This window comes from Prunus mume, linkage group LG6 (genome assembly GCF_029339155.1).
Source record: "Prunus mume cultivar Tortuosa linkage group LG6, ASM2933915v1, whole genome shotgun sequence".
NCBI classification, from domain to species: domain Eukaryota; kingdom Viridiplantae; phylum Streptophyta; class Magnoliopsida; order Rosales; family Rosaceae; genus Prunus; species Prunus mume.
In genome coordinates this window covers 12,661,624-12,680,056 of record NC_142703.1, presented here as the reverse complement: position 1 = coordinate 12,680,056, position 18,433 = coordinate 12,661,624, and the positions used below count along the sequence as shown (strand labels likewise).

Genomic DNA, 18,433 nt, shown 5'->3' with positions numbered 1-18,433 from the left:
TATTCACGTGAATAGTAGCCTAGGCTCCCTGCCATGAATGGGCTAACTGGTAGAAGTGCTCTTAGGTGCCTAAAATGAGAAGACATGAAATTGATTTTGGAAGTAGGAAGACGTGGCTGGCCACCACATGCATGCCCAAAAAGTAGAGCAACGTTGACCCTTCAATAGAGTGCTTGAAAATGGTCAAATTGGTCATTTCAATAGAATTGAACCTAAAAATAAACCGAAGTTGGAGATGCAGGGGATCGAACCCTGTACCTCTCGCATGCAAAGCGAGCGCTCTACCATTTGAGCTACATCCCCGCTATTGGCAAAATTATTCCCGTCTTCTTATTTACTCAACTGTAATCTGAAAAATTACATACCTCAGTGAAATCTCAGATCCCAAAGGAAAAAAAATTAAAAAGAAGCAGAAGAAAGAAGAAAGAAGCGGAATCTTTAATTGCACCAAATCTTGGTTGATGACGTTGCAGCAAAACTTTCATGGTAATTTCCTTGGCCAAGCCAAACGAAGCTTACGAATGCATGCAAATTTCAAGAGCCTAATTGTTCTCTGAATTTCCTATATGACCGACCATGATGGAACCTGGTCGTACAAACAATTGATGTAACTGACAACTAATTCATGAAGGAGCATGATTAATAACTAATTATTAGTCTAGTTGAAATATTTCAATGATCAAATTTCCGCATATTTCTTCTTAATGTTGAAAGATATTCAATGTTCAAATCTTTTTATTTTTATTGATGATAAGAGAACTATTCAATTCACAATAAACTATAAACTTGAGCAGATGGTGTTGATTTGAGAAATTTTTCAGTGCGATCATGTCAAAAAATATAAACCTGTCCGTAAATTAATAACACTAGGTGATCAGGTAACTTGCTGGATGCAGTTCAACTAGAATACATATGCAGAGAATTGGGAATATGCAAGCGGACAGAGAAGCTTTGACAGCTAACTAAATAGACATGTTTTGTATTCAAACTTTGATGATGATATGACAATTAAAAGGAGACAACAAGTTTCTAGAACCAAATAAGCAAACACAAGCCCTAAATGCTATTATTAACTTCATTAGAGTATCTACAATGGGCTTCCTAAATCACATCTTCTTAGACAAATTTTAGGGAGGCATTGTAAAAATGCAACTCCAGCCATGCTCCCTATCCACCTTCCTAAAATAAGGAGTCTTCTAGGAGCTCCTAAATCTAAGGAGAGAGAAAATACTCCTAGTGACTCCCTATAATTTAATGCTGCTTTATTTAATGAGTATTTCAAACCTTAATTTAATGCTAACTATTTTTTATTTTATTTTTTTAATAGAGATAGACTAATCAAAAAAGAGTTACAACATTTATGACTCTCCAAATTATGGAGTATAGTTGGAGATGAAATTTTTTAGAGAGCTCCTAAAATAGCTTTCTTATATTTTTAGCTAAATTTTAGCTAAGAAATAGAGAGCATCATTGTGGATGCTCTTAGTCAAGGAACCTGATGGGAATTTTAATCCTCATCTTTGGGTGATCCTTGGAGTATATTGGGCTCATTAGATGGTAGTGCAAGTTTAATTATTTTGCTGACTTTTGGGATGAACTGTCTTTTCTTTTGTTGAAAAATTCTATGATTGTATTCATAATTCAGTTAAAAAAGTCATTAATCACAAATGGTCAATACAAACTAACCATAAAAGGCTATTATAATATACTCAGATCAATGGAGTTCTCCGATCAATTTATCTTTAAATTAACATACATTTTTTTCCTCCTACTGGCCTACCTTTAGAAAAACTTACAAGCAACGTATGATAACTCTTTTTTCTTTGTCATGTCATGGGTCATTTTGTCATTGCAGCATTGGTCGGTTAAAAACACCCCACTTCCACTTCTCCCACTCAGTCAATCTCCCTCTCTCTCCATCTCTCTCTCTCTCTCTCTCTCTCTCTCTCTCTCTCTCTCTCTCTCTCTCTCTCTCTCTCTCTCTCTCTCTCTCTGAGTAAAAAGCCAAAGCATAAAGGCAAACGTAAGAGCAGAACAAGCAACGTCTTCTCTTTTCAAACTCCATCAAATTCAAACCTAAGAGACTAGAGAGCCACACTGCCTTTTCATTTGAAGCTTACGTTTTGTTGTATATATAGAAACAAAAAAACTCTAAACCTATCTTGTTAACTTTTTGAGATCACCAAGCTAGAGAGAGAGGGAGAAACTTTGAGAGAGAAGAGAGAGAAGAGAAAGAGGAGAGAGAGGCATGGAGGAGGGTATTGGAGGGTTGAGGCATCTGTATATGACAGTGTTTTTGTCTGGGTTTGCAAGCTTGATGGTAATTCCAGCCATAACTGATATCACCATGTTGGCACTTTGCCCTGGTCAAGATGAGTGCTCTCTTGCCATTTACCTCTCTGGTTTTCAACAAGCGGTATGTTTTTTTTCCCCTATTTTTGTTCCCTTTCCCTTGCCTTTTCATTTTTCATATATTAATATTAATTATTTCATACTCTTGGTTAATTTGTTCTTCCCTCTCCCTCACTTAATTCACTCTTTAATCATTTAAACACATTATAAATATTATTTTTTTCATTTATTATGTGAGAAACTAGCATAATAAAATGAAGAGTCCTCCAAAATTCTGATCTAGTTTTACAATATAAATGTATATTATTCTATTTGAACAATTTCTCTTCCCCCAAAGTGATATCTATCATGAACTCCTTCATATTGCTTTTCTGGGTATGTTGCAAATTCATTATTTATTTATTTATTCTGTTGGAAACCTTTTTATTTAGAAATGGTTAAGTAAAATATATATAAAAAGAAAAAAAGAAAAAGAAAAAAAGAAAAAGGTTGCTGACAAAGAGACCATGCATTTTTTTTTTTCAAAGAGTTCAGTGGATTCTAGGCGTTTTCAACTTTATACTTTTGGTAAAAGGAAAATAACTTACCCTTACTTTTACCTGTAATTTTTTTTTACTATTTTAATCAGGTTGTTTTATGCATAGTTAGATATTTATCTTTGTTAGATACGTGCATCAAACATATATACTCAAAACGTGTGTACGTGAGTTGAAGCTTGCAAACCCTGAAAATGTCTATTTGCATATCTTCCCAACTAAACTTCATACCTACCAAATTGCCCATTCGTGGCCATACGTTATTGTTACACTTGCCCATTTAATTTGAGTTGATATATTAAATTTAATTACAGACATGTAGATATAGATAGCAAATTTGAAGCACCCATCCAAGGTCATCCTTTTTCCCAGCAACCAAACAAATCTTTGGCCCCAACCCATGTTGCCATATGCAAAGTCACAATCATAGCTGATACCATGTTTCTAATAAGTTTATTTGTTGGTCGAGAAGGGTGGGTGGGTGGTTGGGATTCTGTCATGAAACGAAGGATACAAATAATCAACTTGATCCAAAGGTTCAAATTCACGGTCTCGAAACAAAAGTATCATGTGTCGAGTATTTTCCCGTATTTCCTAATATATTTTAAACGAAAGGTCGAGATTTTAAAGTCACATGTGTAGATGAATTTTCACTTCTGTTAAAGATGTAAGTACATCATCGAGTGATTAGATAGACAGTCAAATGAAGTACTATGTGGGGAAGGATATATAATATTAATCTTTCTAATTAATTTGATGCCTGCATATTATATATAATATGTACGTGGTTCAGATCATAGGATTGGGGACGGTGGTGATGACCCCGCTAATTGGGAACCTATCGGACGTGTATGGGAGGAAGTCTCTGCTCACGGTCCCATTGACTCTGTCCATTATTCCACTAGGTACTTGCATAAATATCTTCTTGCCTACGCTTAATTTGCTTGTCTGTTTCTTTAGTGCTTTATTGCATGCGCCTGCGTCGGTATCCATTTTAGCTTTGAACCTTAAAGCGTGGTACCCATATTTCAGCTAAGCATATTCCATCTCTTTACTATTCTCATTACCCCACAGGAAAAAAAACAAAGGGCATGAAAACAAAGAGCAATGCTTGGTTCGCTTGTCGACATGTGAATGAAGAGCGATTCTTAACTGTTGATGCACGATGAAATCTAATATTATATCAATAGTCAAAATTATTTGCTCTCACTTTACAATTCAGATTATATCAATAGTCAGGAGTTGCCCTCTCGCTCATAAACGTCCATAACAACTATCAATTTAAGTATTCATGAGATTCGGACCCCACCCACTACTTCCAATTCCCGTTGCATATGCAATAATATATTTGATCAAATGGCTGATTAACATCTAACTTTCACTTTTAAAAAAACATAAAATTGTGCTGTCCTTGTTCAATAGTAAGATAATAAAGAGTGCACATCTTTGGTGGGGGCATCGATTGCTATTACTTTGTCCTTTTAGTAATAATTGCTAATGTTGATGAATAAGGTGGCACTTACGTGTGCATCTTCTTTTTGGTCAGTGATATTGGCGTATAGCAGGGAGACAAACTTCTTTTATGCTTACTTTGCGCTGAGGACAGTGACTGCCATGGTATGCGAAGGCAGCATCAACTGCCTTACTCTTGCTTATGTGGTAAGTTAATTATAAGTGCATATATATATATATATATATCATGTTATTACCGTTGATCGACAGGAAATGTTATTACTTTTGTGAGCGACTAACGTTAGCACGCTCCAATTAAAACAAATCAATAAGAAATGTTATTTGCTTTGTAATAATAAGAATAAACTTCTTCGAAATGAAAGAGTTTCACATGAATTACTTTGATCATTGGATATCATTGAGAAATTACTAATACTGTATTGGGGAGGGGAATTTGAGCTCTTAATTGGAACTAGGCAACTTTCTTAATTTCAGGCAGACACTGTTTCTGAGGGAGAGAGAGTATCTGCATTTGGAATTCTAGCTGGTTTTCTTTCAGCATCATTTGTATGTGGAACCTTAGCAGCTCGTTTCCTCTCCACTGCTTCAACATTTCAGGTAAATTTTTCTTAAGCTCTAACAAATAGCAAAAACAAGGCTAGCCCTTCTTCAAGTCTCCTTATTTAACCAACAATTTGGCTATCAGATGTGGTTCTAAAAAGTCCTTGCTTAGTTTAGGTTGCTGCCTTCGCATCAATGCTGGCAACCATCTACATGAGAGTTTTTCTCAAGGAGAGCTTGCCGGCCAGGGACGGCACTTCGAGGCAGCCTATCTTGAAGGGAGGATCAGATGCCATTGAAGAAGATGGCTACTCACCGGAGACTATAGAAGTGTTTAAGAAGGTTCCTTCTGCGGGGGATTTGATTTGCTTGCTGAGGAGCAGGTAAGAATTTGTATGGATAACCCGCTATGGCGAAAATCCTCCCAATATCTTCCAAAGCTAAAACTTGTAGAACCATTTGCAGTAAGACCTTGTCACAAGCAGCAATTGTTTCCTTCTTCCAGAGTCTGGCAGAGGGTGGCCTGCAAGCTTCACTAATGGTGCATTATTTTTTCACACTCTGCCAACTTTCATGTTCGTTTTGTTTTCTTAATTGATAACAGAAAGGAAAAGATGGTTAGGGTTTAACAAATGCCATTGAAATAATTCTCATATCATCGACTCGGGAATTTCCATTGCCATGCAGTATTTCCTGAAGGCTCGTTTTCACTTCAACAAAAACCAGTTTGCTGATCTGATGTTAATTGTGGGGATATCAGGAACCGTTTCACAGGCTAGCTATACCTAAACCTTATGCTGCTACATAATTTTCTTCTGTGTATTATATATTTCTTAGCTTTTTAATTTTTACTTTTTCTAAAAGCACTCTGCTATTTGTGAATTTTGCAGCTGCTTTTCATGCCTATGTTGGCACCTGTTATAGGAGAGGAAAAGTTGCTTTCAATCGGGCTCTTAGTGGGCAGTTTCAATGTATGTGCCTTGCTCCCAACTCTTCCATATTTTCCATGGTTGCCCTCCAATTACTTTTGTCACTGTCAATTCATGATGGTGAGATCATCACACATTCATTCAAATACGTTTCTGACCATTAGATCTGGTCTTGTGCAGATGTTTCTCAACAGCATATCATGGGCAGTTTGGGTAATCTCCTTTTGAACAACTTGCAAACTCCCTTCACTACTACATGTTTCTTCACATATTAAGTGTCTTTTGTTCTATAAAGTCCTTGAGAGACAATTTCAAACTTTGCAGGTTCCTTATGCCGCTACTCTGTTTTCTGCTTTTGGGTTTTTAGTGCAGCCAAGCGTAGGTTTTTTGCCTTAAATCTTGGTAAAACCTATTATGTTCTGTTTGTTGAACTATGACTGACGAAGAAAATATTTTGACTGTCAACAGATACGCAGCATTGCATCAAAACAAGTTGGGCCCGATGAGCAGGTACAGTTCTACTAGGGAGAATGTTGACATACATAGATACGTACGTGCGTATGTACATGTATGTTTTAATCAACCTCTTCTCTTGTTGATATAAGCGATATTGGGGAAGAGGAGGTTTTCTCCCGCACACTATCAAGGTGGCAATGAAGTTCTAACTTAAGACCACTGGTCTAGAAGTCAAGACCCTTTTCACTAGGCTAGACCCCATTGACTACATACATACATACATACGTGCATATGTACATATATATTTCAATCAACTTATTTACAAAGTAAACCTCTTACCAGGGAAAGGCTCAAGGATGTATTTCAGGCATAAGTTCCTTTGCCAACATTGTTTCTCCTTTAATTTTTAGTTCTCTAACAGGTTTGTGGATGTTTTATTATTTTGTTTTTCCTTTTGGATAGACTCATAAATGTAATTCCATTTGACCAGTTTTCCTGTTATTTATCCAGCTTTGTTCCTGTCTGAAGAAGCGCCATTTTATTTCCCTGGCTTTAGTATAATGTGCATTGGCCTTGCAATGGTGAGAATTTGGTATTTTATGAACACACAGAAGAGATTCACTTTTTTCTGATGTATCAGTTGTTCTTGGTTCATGGATTTGATTGACATATGACACTTTTTTGCTTGTCTGTTTGTTTGTTTTTTTTTCATTTGTGCAGATAATCGCCTTTGTTCAGAGTACAATGATAAGGGCTTCTCCTATTCCAAGTCACAAAATCAGCAGTATCATATCTGTGGAATCTACGTAGTGAGAATCTGAATTATATATAATTCTAACATAAAGCAATAGATCTCTCCAGAACAAAATTTGATCTTATGGAGCCCTTCAATTTATAGAAAGAAACAAACCCAAGAGCAAGAGCTAAACAGAGTTGCTATGCAGACATTCCCAAAGCTAACTGGGGCATTTAGCAGTTCAAATCAGCTAGGTCCTATGATTGGATATAAACCTCAACTATGCACTGTAAATGAGACTTATGCAACCATTTTGGTTATGTGAGTTAAACTCAGTTAAACCCTCTATATATATATATAAATTTTCTATTTCTAATTTCAATGCTACATGATGACTCTGGATTTGAAGAATTGAAAGTTCCATTTGTTTCTTTCATTCTCCATTTTCTGCATGTCCAATAGCATGCGGGCAAAAGTTTGATTAGATAATCATTTCCAAAATATGGCATTTCCTGTAGTTTGCTGTGCAAATTTAGGAAATGATCTGGGAGGTGATAATAACTATGTAAACATATATCAGCCCCTTCTGTTTGTTTGTTATAACCGATCTACGGGGTTGGTTCTGAGATGAAAAGACTAATTCTAATAGTTTATTTGGGGGAAAAACTGTTGTTAACTTATCCCCCCAACAATGTTGAACTAATCTGATTTCTGAAAGCAAGTATATGGATTAGCGGTGAGACTCTTTCGACTGTAGATAATGGACTCTCTAAAAGGAAACTCGATCGACTGTAGTTGGGACTCTGTTGGTAAGTTTTAAGTCAGGATACTGATTATTCAGTGGCGATTATGTGGAGATTGGAGAACAGTGATTCAACTCACAAATGCAGGAAAATGAAGTGGTTTGTGTCTTGAGATCGCATGAGGGTTCAACTAGTGCAATCATTGAGTGCCATCATATTGCAAAGGTGATGATGATAGAACAAACAAAGGAGAGGAAAGGTGAAGAAAAGACTGCACAATTAAAGAGGGTGGAATATGCAAAGGAGAAGCTCTTATGGGACTATCTGTTATATCTACTGAAAAATTCCTCAGCACCAAAATCTCAACCAAGAAAGAATTTATCCTTTGGCACAAGCAGTTGTTGGAATGAATCATTCAACTGAAAGGCAAAGAAACGATGCAATCAAATAGAAAGCAAACTAAATACCTTCATTTTAAGACAGCCGCCACAATGAATTGCTCATGTTTAAAAATATAGCAAAATAATTTGCTGCAAGCTAGACAATCATTCAACGGTATACTAAAGAGAATAAATCATTCAACAGCTTAAGAAGAGCCGTTGAATATGTTGAATAAAGCTTCAAAATTCAGGCATTGCATTCAGATTTGCACATTGTTAGACACTACTATACATAAGCTCCAAATAAGAGTAATTTGTAATCTTTTTAGCCGTTCAAACATCTCTTACTAAGCTTCTAGACAACCCAATGCTGAATTTTAAAAATGTGACGACAAGGATAAACCTAGATAATGACATATACATGTGAAGACTAATCAAAGGTTCCAATACATTAGTGCAGAATATACATACTCCTTGAGTGGTCCATCCACCTCATTGGATGGGAAACATGCCATCCTCATCATCATCATCCATTTCCAGATATTTGAAGTTAACGGCATCCCATCCATTACCTTTGTAATTAAAACCTGGGCTCACATAGCACTTCATCTCATGAAACAGGTTCAAATTATCCACGAGCTTATGAAATGCATTGCATCCACAACACTGCAGAACCAGAACAAAAAAAGAATAACCATTAGGAGACTATTTCTTAGTGCAGTTCACCATAATACTCAGTTAAAAGCTTATCTCAAGACCACAATGTTATTTATCTTTTCAAAAACTCCAGAATTACTTGTCCAAAATCATCAGCCAAACAAAATACTCAGTGAAACATCATGAAGTAACGTTACTTCACAAATTTTGGTACACTCACTTCTCAATTACATTGTTATTTATATATTCATAATAGTCAGTCAATATCGAGCACCATGATTAAATCCTAAGTTATTCTACCTGCACAAAGACAGTTCCATCGGTGTATGCATGGGGGTTAATTGCCCGTGTTGTCCGCTGCCCACAAATGTTACAAGTGAAAGCTACAAGCATCCTACGGCGAGGCGATTTAGTGAAGAGAGACCAGGGAAAAGTGGAGACATTCTCTGTGCTTGAGTGGTTGTGAATCCCAGCAGGAGCAGGAGGCCCTTCCATTCCAGAACCTGTAGTCCACCCTCGTCCTGTCGCCGCACTCATAACCAGTCCCATTGCCGCATCCTAACATTATGTTTTCAATGAATAAAAATTTCATTCAACACAACAAAATATCATCACCAGAAGCACTTTCTATTAACAGACATAACTTTGTAACAAAAAAAATAAAGCATACTCTATTGCTAAAAAGAAAAAAAAGCAGATCAATTTTGCAACAACGTCAAACATCTGACTCAATATTTTGCTTAAATTTCTCCTAGTTACCCAACAAAGGTCAGGTAAAAAAGGAAAAAAAAAAACCAGCTTGCGAAATCTAGATAGAATACCTTGGAGAGTGGTGAGAGGGAGAGATGGCGATTGCTAAGAACTGGAAGGTTTTTTAAGTCTTTGGAATCCGAACTTGGATTGGATTCGTTCTCATTTCCTGAAATCGAAATTTAAATTCCCATCAGATAAATGAGATCCATCAAATTAATAATAATTCTAAATTTCTTTGTTTGGTTGATGGGAAAATAGAAAATGAATTTGAAATCTTCCGAATGTCGATCAAAGCTTTCAAAATTCTAATGATTTATTGGCAACCAAAAGGAGCAAAAGAGAAAAAATTTACCTTTGGAGGCGAGAGGGAGCTGAACAGGTCGCAGAGGGAGAGTCTTTCTGGGAGAGAAAATGGAAAAGGGAGAAGAGGATGACGTGATCGTAGCAGAAGATGAGCTGATTAGGGCTTCCATGGCGTACAGCAACTGATTCAGAATCAGAATCAGATATGATGATGATGATGGTGAAAGTCGTCGTTGAAAAAATATCGCGGGAGTTACGTGGACTGGATGGATTAGCATCATTTAAGCTCCTCTGTCTGGATTTGATCTCGGTACGGGTCGGGTTGCTCCGGTTATGTTAGAAATTTAGGCCCAACTGGCCTCCCTTTTCTTTCTTGGTTGGAGGACCAACCGGCCCACCTTCTCTTTTTTTATTTATTTATTTTTCATTTGATCTCTGTAAGATTCCATATGGACACCCATTAACTTAAATTCTATAGCATTTTTACCAATTGCAAAAAGCTTATTTATGTATATGCCTCATGTGCTTTTGAATTTGTCTCAGATTATTGCATGTGTTTGCAAACATCTCAAAGTACCCTCCAACCTTTTAAAAAGCTGCTCACGTTACGTTAGTCAATTTTTAGCCATTCTGTTATGAGCGTTGGGTCCCACTTCGTTTTAACCTTTAACCTCTTCGAATAAGGGTTTCTCAATTCTAAGAAATGGGGAAATTGGAGAAGAGGGCTCAAGGTTTGTGAAAATCTGAGGTTGGCCTCCAAATTCTCTAAGCATCTCTGAGAGCATTGCATTCAAGCGCACTCCTTTGCTAGGTGCACTTGTTCTTCTCTTTGGGTTTTGGTTTTCCAAGCCCTCACTTTCATTTCATCTCTCTGTCCATTTCTAAAGGCTTAACAAAGCTCTGTGCTTGAATTCCTTGGGCAGCCAAAGACTTTTTTACCTTTTCTGGTGAGTGCTTGGGGTTTTCTGGAATTGTATGAGCTTTGATTGTGAAGTCGGTGGTGTGAGCTGTTTTTTAGCTTTTTGTTTACTTCTTCATGAAGCTCCAGCTGCCTTCAATGGCTTCTAATGATAAATTAGTCGTGAATTGAGCTTAGGCTCTATGAATTTCATACTTGAACTTTGATTAAAATCCTAAAGCTCCTGTTTTATTATGTTAGTCAATTTCATATGATTGTTCTTCTCCAGCTTTTTCCAAAATCGAAGCCACCCTTAGATTTTCACAAACCCTAAGCCCTCTTCTCCAATTTTCCCTTTTCTTAGAACTGAGAAACCCTTATTTGAAGAGGTTAAATGTTAAAACGAAATGGGGCCCAACGCTCGTAACGGAATGGCAAAAAGCAGGCGGGTAGCGTGAGACGATTTTTAAAGGTTGGGGGCTACTTTGAGAGGCGTTTGCAAACACGTGTAGTAATCGAGAATGTTTGAAACCACATGGGCATATACATAAATAAGCCATTGCAAAATGACTAAAAAGGACAAGGGTGGCAGGCTCAGTGGGCAAGGGTGAGGATGAGGCGAGGGCGGGCGGTGCATAAGAGGTGGCTAGCTAGCTCCTCCCTCTCCTTATATTTTTACATTTACTGTTAAGTTATATATATAAACATATATATATATATATATATATAGAGAGAGAGAGAGAGAGAGAGAGAGAGAGCATTTTAAGAGTTTTTTTTTTGGGGGTATATTTGTAATTGTAGTTGGGCGTCTAGAGATTTAGCGTCCATTGACTCACCTTTGATATAATTCACTTGTTAAAATATCTAATGTTCGCTAAAGTTGGGGAAAGGAAAGCCATCTCCACTCCATAGCTCATAAAGGAAGCAAGTTGAAACTGACAATTAGGTTTTAAACCATGATTTCTTTCTCTATAGTGATCGGTACTTAAAATGCGTCTGATTTAAACTGTTCTATTCATTTCCAGTCTTCTTTTCACCCTAATTTAAGCAGAAAGCGAAAATACAAGAAAAAGAAATCACGAATGTATAGAAAACAACACGATGTATAAGTTAACAAGTAAACAGGAAAATTCTCCAAAAAGTACAACTTCATCCTAATTATGTACAATTATTCATAGGCTTCATAACTCAACAAAACAAATCATCCTGACTGGAGGTGTCTCCTCCATCCTCTGAAGAATCATCAGAGTTGCGCTGGAATGCCATTATTAGCTCTAGAAGTTCCTGACCATCATTTGAGTTCTCGCCGTCGCGCTCTGGGCTTACCCTCTGCCTTTGCAATGAAAACAGTTGCAACATCAAGTCCTCGGGTGATGATAGGCGGTACATCCATCCCCTAGCCCTGGGTTTCTTCTGGACACAATCGTAAAATTATAATCATTAGCATCATCATAACCATCAAGAAAACTGTCATCATTGTTATCGTCAACATCTCATTCAATCGCTGCCACCTTCACAGTCATCGCTATCATCATCATCCTCATCGTCGTCGTCGTCATCATCATAAAAAATATCATCAGAAAAATATTCATCATCATCCTCCTCATCCTCATCCTCATCATCATCATCATCACTAGCATACCATAATATTCGGCCAGGTTTCACGACCTTTACCAAACAAGTAACAGCAGAGAAATTAGTTCCTCTGCTGCCCAAATAGGTTCTAGCATCTGTATTATAGCCCTATCTGTATCTAATTGTTTATTGTTCAAATCATAGTACCAACATTGGCATATATACAGGCGTTTCTAGGACTACCTAGAAGGGTGAGCAACCCAGTGAAGCTGCACCAAATCAGCTTTCTACACCATCCTGCAAAGTCCCAGAACGACCTGTATCTCTATGTAATATTGGGGGTTCAGAAAGAAGGGTAGTCTCCAATGCATATTTAAACAATTGAAGCACTAGACTTACAATCTAAAATGTAAATTCTGTCTTTTGATCATATACAAAAATGAAAAGTACCATGAGTAACCAACAATTCAATGTTTGGCATAATTGAAAATGTTGTGTCCTGACAACACCCCCACTCACATCCCATTTTCTGCTTGCCCTTGAAGAGAAGAAATATAATCTTGCCATGCATCACCCACCCAAAACTCGAAGGCGATGATGCAAGCACCATGTAAAAGAAGGATAAATAAAATTTACTTTTCATAGGTCATGCAAGTTGGTCCATGAAAGAAAATTTAGAACCTTTAAAGAGAGACTTCTCATCAAAGAAATAGCTCAAAATAACAAAGCATACCTTCTCGATGTTCTGAGGCAGAGTAGCTCTCTCATTTGCCTTTGGAGTCCATATCTTGATGTCACTATCGATTCCGCTGCTTGCAAGAACTGTGGTGTGAGGATGAGACTCGATGCAATTTACCACATGCTTATCTGCTTCCATAACACGAATCAGCTCCCCACCCTTTTTCTTCCATATGAATATCCGCGCACAGTCAGACCCGCTCACAACATACTCACATTTAGGACCAAAGAAGTTCACGCCTTTCACAGTCTCACAGTTCCTATGACCCTTGTAAACTTGAGGAGCAGAACTTTCATCAATAGCCATGGTTGATGGAGATGCTTCACTCTGATGATCAGTACTCATTTCACTTGCATCACTTCCCATAGAAACTGGAGAGGTTGTAACTGGATTAGGTCCCAATCCCATACCTCGTTCAAAAAGATAGATGTTCTCATCATTGTATGAGACAAGAAGTTCGCTCTGTTCTGAGAAGGCCAATCCAGTAATTCCAACTCGCCCATCACCAATCAAGTGTGGTGGGCAAAAGAAGTTTGCAGGTTGGCCAAAATCAGATGATCCGTCCCATTTATACTTGCGGATATCAAAAAGTCGAGTATATTCGTCAGAACCTGCCACTGCAAAGAAATTTGGGTTTCTTGGGTCAATTGCAATTGCATTTAGATGGATGGCTGGCATGTGACTCCTTTTACCATCAAGAGGTTGGCATGTGACAAGTTCTGTGGCAGCCCCAGTCCTCAGATCAAACTGTAAAGTAATAACAAGTCACAATTGTTGTATAACCACACCAAAAAAAAAAAAACCCTTAAATTTTGAAACAAAAGCACCAGAAACATCACATGGACTTGACATTCAAAATTGCCCAATGGCGAGAGAATCAACGAGCCTTAAGATTTTGAAAATTTTCAAGTCAATGAAATAACAAGAAAAGAATTAGCAAATAATCACAATCTGTTAAGCATCCAATCAAGTTCACTAGATGAAAGGATCTCATCCTCTGAGTACAGATTACCATTTTTAGGCTTGTCCAAGAGTACATAACTTATCTAGTTGAAAGAAACAAAAATTATTAATGTTTATGGCTAGCAAAGGAAATGATAACTCACATGTTGCACCAATCCATCTTCACCACAGGTGTAAAAAATGTGAGGGCTCCCAGGCTCAATTGCCAACTTATGAGAGCGCCCCAGATGTTTGCCCAACAATGAAGTTTTCACTTGTCCTTTATCTGAAATTTGAGCATGTCTCACCTGAAAATATCAAATGCTATTATAAGTATTTTATTATAAATTATTTTTAAAAAAGGAATATTTCATGGCATTATGCCAATGCTTAACGTTAACAAAGTACCTGCCCATCAGCAGCACAGGTGATAATGCTTCTATCATCGGTATAAGGCATGATCTTTGCTTGGAAAATATTGTTATTATGACCTGAATGGAATGAAAGCTGAACTTTCCCAGTTTCCCAGTTCCATAGGATGACCCGCCTGTCATCAGAGCCTGAAACCAGAATATCACCAGCCGCATTGAAGCTTATAGTGTTCACACATCCTCGATGCTTTTCGAGCTTCCTGTAGAGTTCAAGTCGAAGCACAAGATCCTAAAACAAAATAACAAACAAAACAAAAACTAATTAAAGCTTTGTCCAATATAAGAAACAAACCACTTCAACTGCATGCATTAACAAACCACACCCAAATTCTCCTCTGTAGATATTTGAACAAGAATTTCATACCCATATGGGCACTACTCAAGAGGCAATCATATGATCTCCACAACCTTCAAAACACATTACACAACCCCACAATAGAATTCTATACTGCAACTCTCAGTACAAAGCAAGAAAGAACCCAACTTTAATCTAGTATCACACAAATATGATCTGAACGACCCAAACGTGAATTTAATATAAGCCAAATTTCACAACTTCATTAACAAATAAATACATAATCCAAAACCCAATACAGGAATTAGCTTATAATTCCAGTTCCACGATCAGAAATCACTCAACCAAAATTTAATCCAGCAAAAACAATTAAATAACAATCAGGGATAAGGTTATCCAGGAAAAGACCTCAGAGCCACCAACACGGTGGGTAAAATTTCTGGCCGAGAGCTCGCCGACCTCGCGCTGCCAAACATTGACGACAGCCTTGCCGATGCTTGTTCGTGGCCTCTTGTTCATCGTCAGAACTCACAGCAGCAACGAAATTGCTCTGATCAGATTGATTGAAGATCGATTGGGACCGAGTTGGGTGTGTGATGACTCAGTGAAATCGGAGCGAATTGATGAATAAAAAAAAGCGCGGGTGGGGGATTTGGGGCGGTTATAGAAGAAGGCTCGAGGTGGTCGTCAGGGACAGAGAGATCGCTAAGAATCGCATTTGGCTCAAACAGTTTGCTTTTGCTCTGAGCAATAAAAAATAAACAAAGAAAACCCCACTGGGCCTGGTTTTATGGCTCTCTCTCCTCTCTCTTCTCTTCTCTCTCCTTCTTCTGTAAACTCCATCGAGTATTTGAGAACGTCCACGTACCTCCAAAAACCACGAGAAGACACTACCAAATAAAATACTATGCAACTGCATTTGGACACGACATGGTGATGATGACGACGCGCTGATTATTAGGATTTTTTATATGAAATTAATCAGTTTTTTTTTTTTAAAATAAATAAAAAGAAAAGTGCAATATTGTTTGCCTTTTTATTTATTTTAATTTGGAATTAGAATTGTAGGGCTCTAAGGTTAAGAAAATGTGATCGTGTGTTTAAGTTATTAGCTAGAATTATATGTTTGTCATTAGGTTTTAATTAGTTCTTAGTTGCAAAGAACTATATAATATGTAGTTCAACCCGCAGGTGGATGGTTGCCATAGTTCTTCCCTCTATGCAAGTTTTCTATATATGTTAGTTTGTGGCAAAGACCAATATCAACAGTTGTTCAACATTCCTCCTCTTAGAAAACCCTGTTTGACACTATTCTAGTTGAAATCCATGATGATTTACAAGGTGACAATAGTAAAAGGACAAGACCATATCGAAGGAAGAATACCTAGGATCTTCAGAAACATACATAGCCTGTATTTCAGGAACTTTGATATATTCAATTGTTGTTCACAACAGAAAGTTGTGATATTTGTGATGCATATCAACCGACTTGTCGAACGACTTTCTAATATCAACAGTTTCTTCTTGGCTTTCTCTGGAACTTTCATAACATCCAAACAAAAGAGTAGAATATTGAAACTCCAGAATACTCTATGATTCTCACAACAAGAAAACCGTTAAAATATCAGAATCAACAAAATTGTTAGAAAATCAAAATAGAAACAATAATATTCTTGCTTTTTATTATAGGGTGATTTTATTGGCACCCCATTAATTACTCTTTACACCCCATACTAATTTTAAATATAAATAACCTATTTTGCCCTTGTACACAATTACCGTTAAGGACAAAAAAAATTAAAATTAAAATTAAAATTGCTCACTACACCCCACATATGTTCCTGCAACCCTGGTTTGACTTTTTTCTCAAACTATCATGTTCCTAAACCCTAAACCCAAGATTTATAAGTTTATACTGGTGAAAAAATATATTGTATTTATTCATGAAGGGTGAGATTGAAGTTAGAGACATTTGAATGAGGTACGAGTTTATTTTTTGGCGTTTTGCAAGTTTAATATTTCATAACAGTCCTGGTTGTGTTCAACACATCGATACCAAACGCGACAGATAATTTCGATGGGATGCCACCGAAACTTTGCGCATTTTTCGGTTGGATTTCACCGGTGAGAAACTTAATATTCGGTGGGGATCCACCGTAATATGGAACATAGTTGATGGTGTGCTTACCGAAATTTTACCCGCGTTTCAGTGGCATCCAACCGAAATTTATTTATTTTTTCAGTAACTTATTGCCAACCACAAATTTAATCCAAGCTATTTTGATCTTACTCCCATTGAAAGAACAAAATCAAGGTGACACCCCTACTGAAGGCAACAATGTGGGAACATAATGTGTAATGGACTATAGTGATCAATTCACAACTTATTCGGTAATTATTTATCTGAAATCCTTTTTAGTATCATTAATGTGGCATTAATGTTTCAAATTTTATATTTAAATAATATGAGTTTTATGTGTAGATATTCAATGGTAGAGATGCATTACTTCGATGGGCTCGTGAACAAGGAAAATTGAATAATATTGTCATTGTAATTAAAAGGTCTGATTATGGAGGTGAGGGCAAGAGGAGACCTCGTGTAATACTTGCTTGTGAGAGGAACGATAACTATAAGTCTTGCAAGTCTAGTGAGACAACTGATATAAGATCGGATGCAAATAGTGATATGAAAAAATGTGCTAGAGACACTGGTACCAAGAAATGTGGATGCCCATTCTTGTTAAAAGGTGTCAATATTGGTGATGGGGATGATTGGAAGTTGGAGGTGGTTTGTGGAGTACACAACCATCCTATTTCAGAGTATCTTCAAGGTCATTCATTTGTGGGGCGACTTACTGAAGAGGAGAATGTCTTGTTGGTGGATATGTCTAAGAGTTTGGTGAAACCCAGAGATATTTTGGTCACCATTAAAGATAAAGATGCAATGAATGTTTCAACTATGAAGACAATATACAATGCTAGGATCCGAAATAGAACCAAAGAATTTGCTGGGAGAACCCAAATGCAACAATTGCTTACTAAATTATCCGAACACAATTATATTGAGTGGCATAGGACATCTGGGGATATTGTAACTGACCTGTTTTGGACACACCCCATTAATATTGATATTTTGTGCGCATTTCCACATGTACTTATCATGGATTGCACCTATAAGACTAATAGGTATCGTTTCCCACTATTGTAAATTGTGGGGGTGACATCTACTAATATGACATTTTCTGTTGCGTATGTGTATATGAATGCCGAGAAGGAAGACAATTACACATGGGCATTGACTGCGTTGAGGAGTTTGTTGAATGATAATTTTCTTCCTGGTGTTATTGTCACCGATCGAGAGTTAGCACTCTTGAATTCTATTACGTCTATATTTTCGAAAGCACGACATTTATTATGTAGATGGCATATTAACAAAGGAGTGTTGGCAAACTGCAAGAAGTTATTTGGGACCCTCAAACAATGGAAGCAATTTAATGAGGATTGGAATACTTTGGTTGGTTCAGAAACGGAGGAGGAATATTGGCGTTGTTTGCGACAGATTGAGTCTAAGTTCAGTGAATTTCAAAAAGCTCTTGAATACATGCATGGACAGACACTTCTATGCATCTTGGATTGACGACCTCAAATATGTAAGTATTTTAGTCAACTTTTGATATGTTAATTTGAAAATTTAT

The 18,433-nt window shown here is 37.1% G+C and overlaps 4 protein-coding genes and 1 non-coding gene across 8 annotated transcripts; 2 read left to right on the top strand and 3 right to left on the bottom strand.

Annotated features, from left to right (window-relative positions):
- Positions 1-230: 230 nt before the first annotated feature.
- On the bottom strand, positions 231-303 carry TRNAA-UGC (transfer RNA alanine (anticodon UGC)). The gene has a single exon. It is a non-coding gene; the product is annotated as a tRNA-Ala (tRNA).
- Positions 304-2,041: 1,738 nt separating this feature from the next.
- On the top strand, positions 2,042-7,398 carry LOC103334866 (uncharacterized). The gene is made up of 14 exons (XM_008237847.3): positions 2,042-2,416; positions 3,682-3,793; positions 4,435-4,547; positions 4,836-4,958; positions 5,079-5,284; positions 5,367-5,442; positions 5,589-5,675; positions 5,792-5,872; positions 6,011-6,043; positions 6,155-6,208; positions 6,299-6,340; positions 6,629-6,707; positions 6,797-6,867; positions 7,007-7,398. Exons 1-14 carry the CDS (start codon positions 2,249-2,251, stop codon positions 7,094-7,096), a joined length of 1,335 nt encoding a protein of 444 aa, XP_008236069.2. The 5' UTR covers positions 2,042-2,248; the 3' UTR covers positions 7,097-7,398.
- Positions 7,399-8,378: 980 nt separating this feature from the next.
- Positions 8,379-10,126, bottom strand: LOC103334867 (Zim17-type zinc finger protein). The gene is made up of 4 exons (XM_008237848.2): positions 9,908-10,126; positions 9,624-9,721; positions 9,103-9,360; positions 8,379-8,811 (listed from the first exon to the last, which is right to left on the bottom strand). Exons 1-4 carry the CDS (start codon positions 10,026-10,028, stop codon positions 8,638-8,640), a joined length of 651 nt encoding a protein of 216 aa, XP_008236070.2. The 5' UTR covers positions 10,029-10,126; the 3' UTR covers positions 8,379-8,637.
- A 1,691-nt stretch (positions 10,127-11,817) lies between these two features.
- On the bottom strand, positions 11,818-15,621 carry LOC103334868 (Transducin/WD40 repeat-like superfamily protein). Of its 4 annotated transcripts, XM_089054516.1 has the most exons (6): positions 15,147-15,621; positions 14,421-14,672; positions 14,177-14,320; positions 13,065-13,817; positions 12,268-12,424; positions 11,818-12,169 (listed from the first exon to the last, which is right to left on the bottom strand). In XM_089054516.1, exons 1-6 carry the CDS (start codon positions 15,255-15,257, stop codon positions 12,153-12,155), a joined length of 1,434 nt encoding a protein of 477 aa, XP_088910642.1. In that variant the 5' UTR covers positions 15,258-15,621; the 3' UTR covers positions 11,818-12,152. The 4 variants fall into 4 exon arrangements, with proteins under 4 accessions (XP_088910642.1, XP_008236072.2, XP_008236071.2 ...); XM_008237850.3 differs by lacking the exon at positions 12,268-12,424 and having other exon boundaries at positions 11,818-12,166; positions 15,147-15,620; XM_008237849.3 differs by lacking the exon at positions 12,268-12,424 and having other exon boundaries at positions 15,147-15,618.
- Positions 15,622-16,948: 1,327 nt separating this feature from the next.
- Positions 16,949-18,333, top strand: LOC148916120 (uncharacterized). The gene is made up of 2 exons (XM_089054889.1): positions 16,949-17,129; positions 17,221-18,333. Exons 1-2 carry the CDS (start codon positions 17,097-17,099, stop codon positions 17,944-17,946), a joined length of 759 nt encoding a protein of 252 aa, XP_088911015.1. The 5' UTR covers positions 16,949-17,096; the 3' UTR covers positions 17,947-18,333.
- The last annotated feature ends 100 nt before the right edge of the window (positions 18,334-18,433 follow it).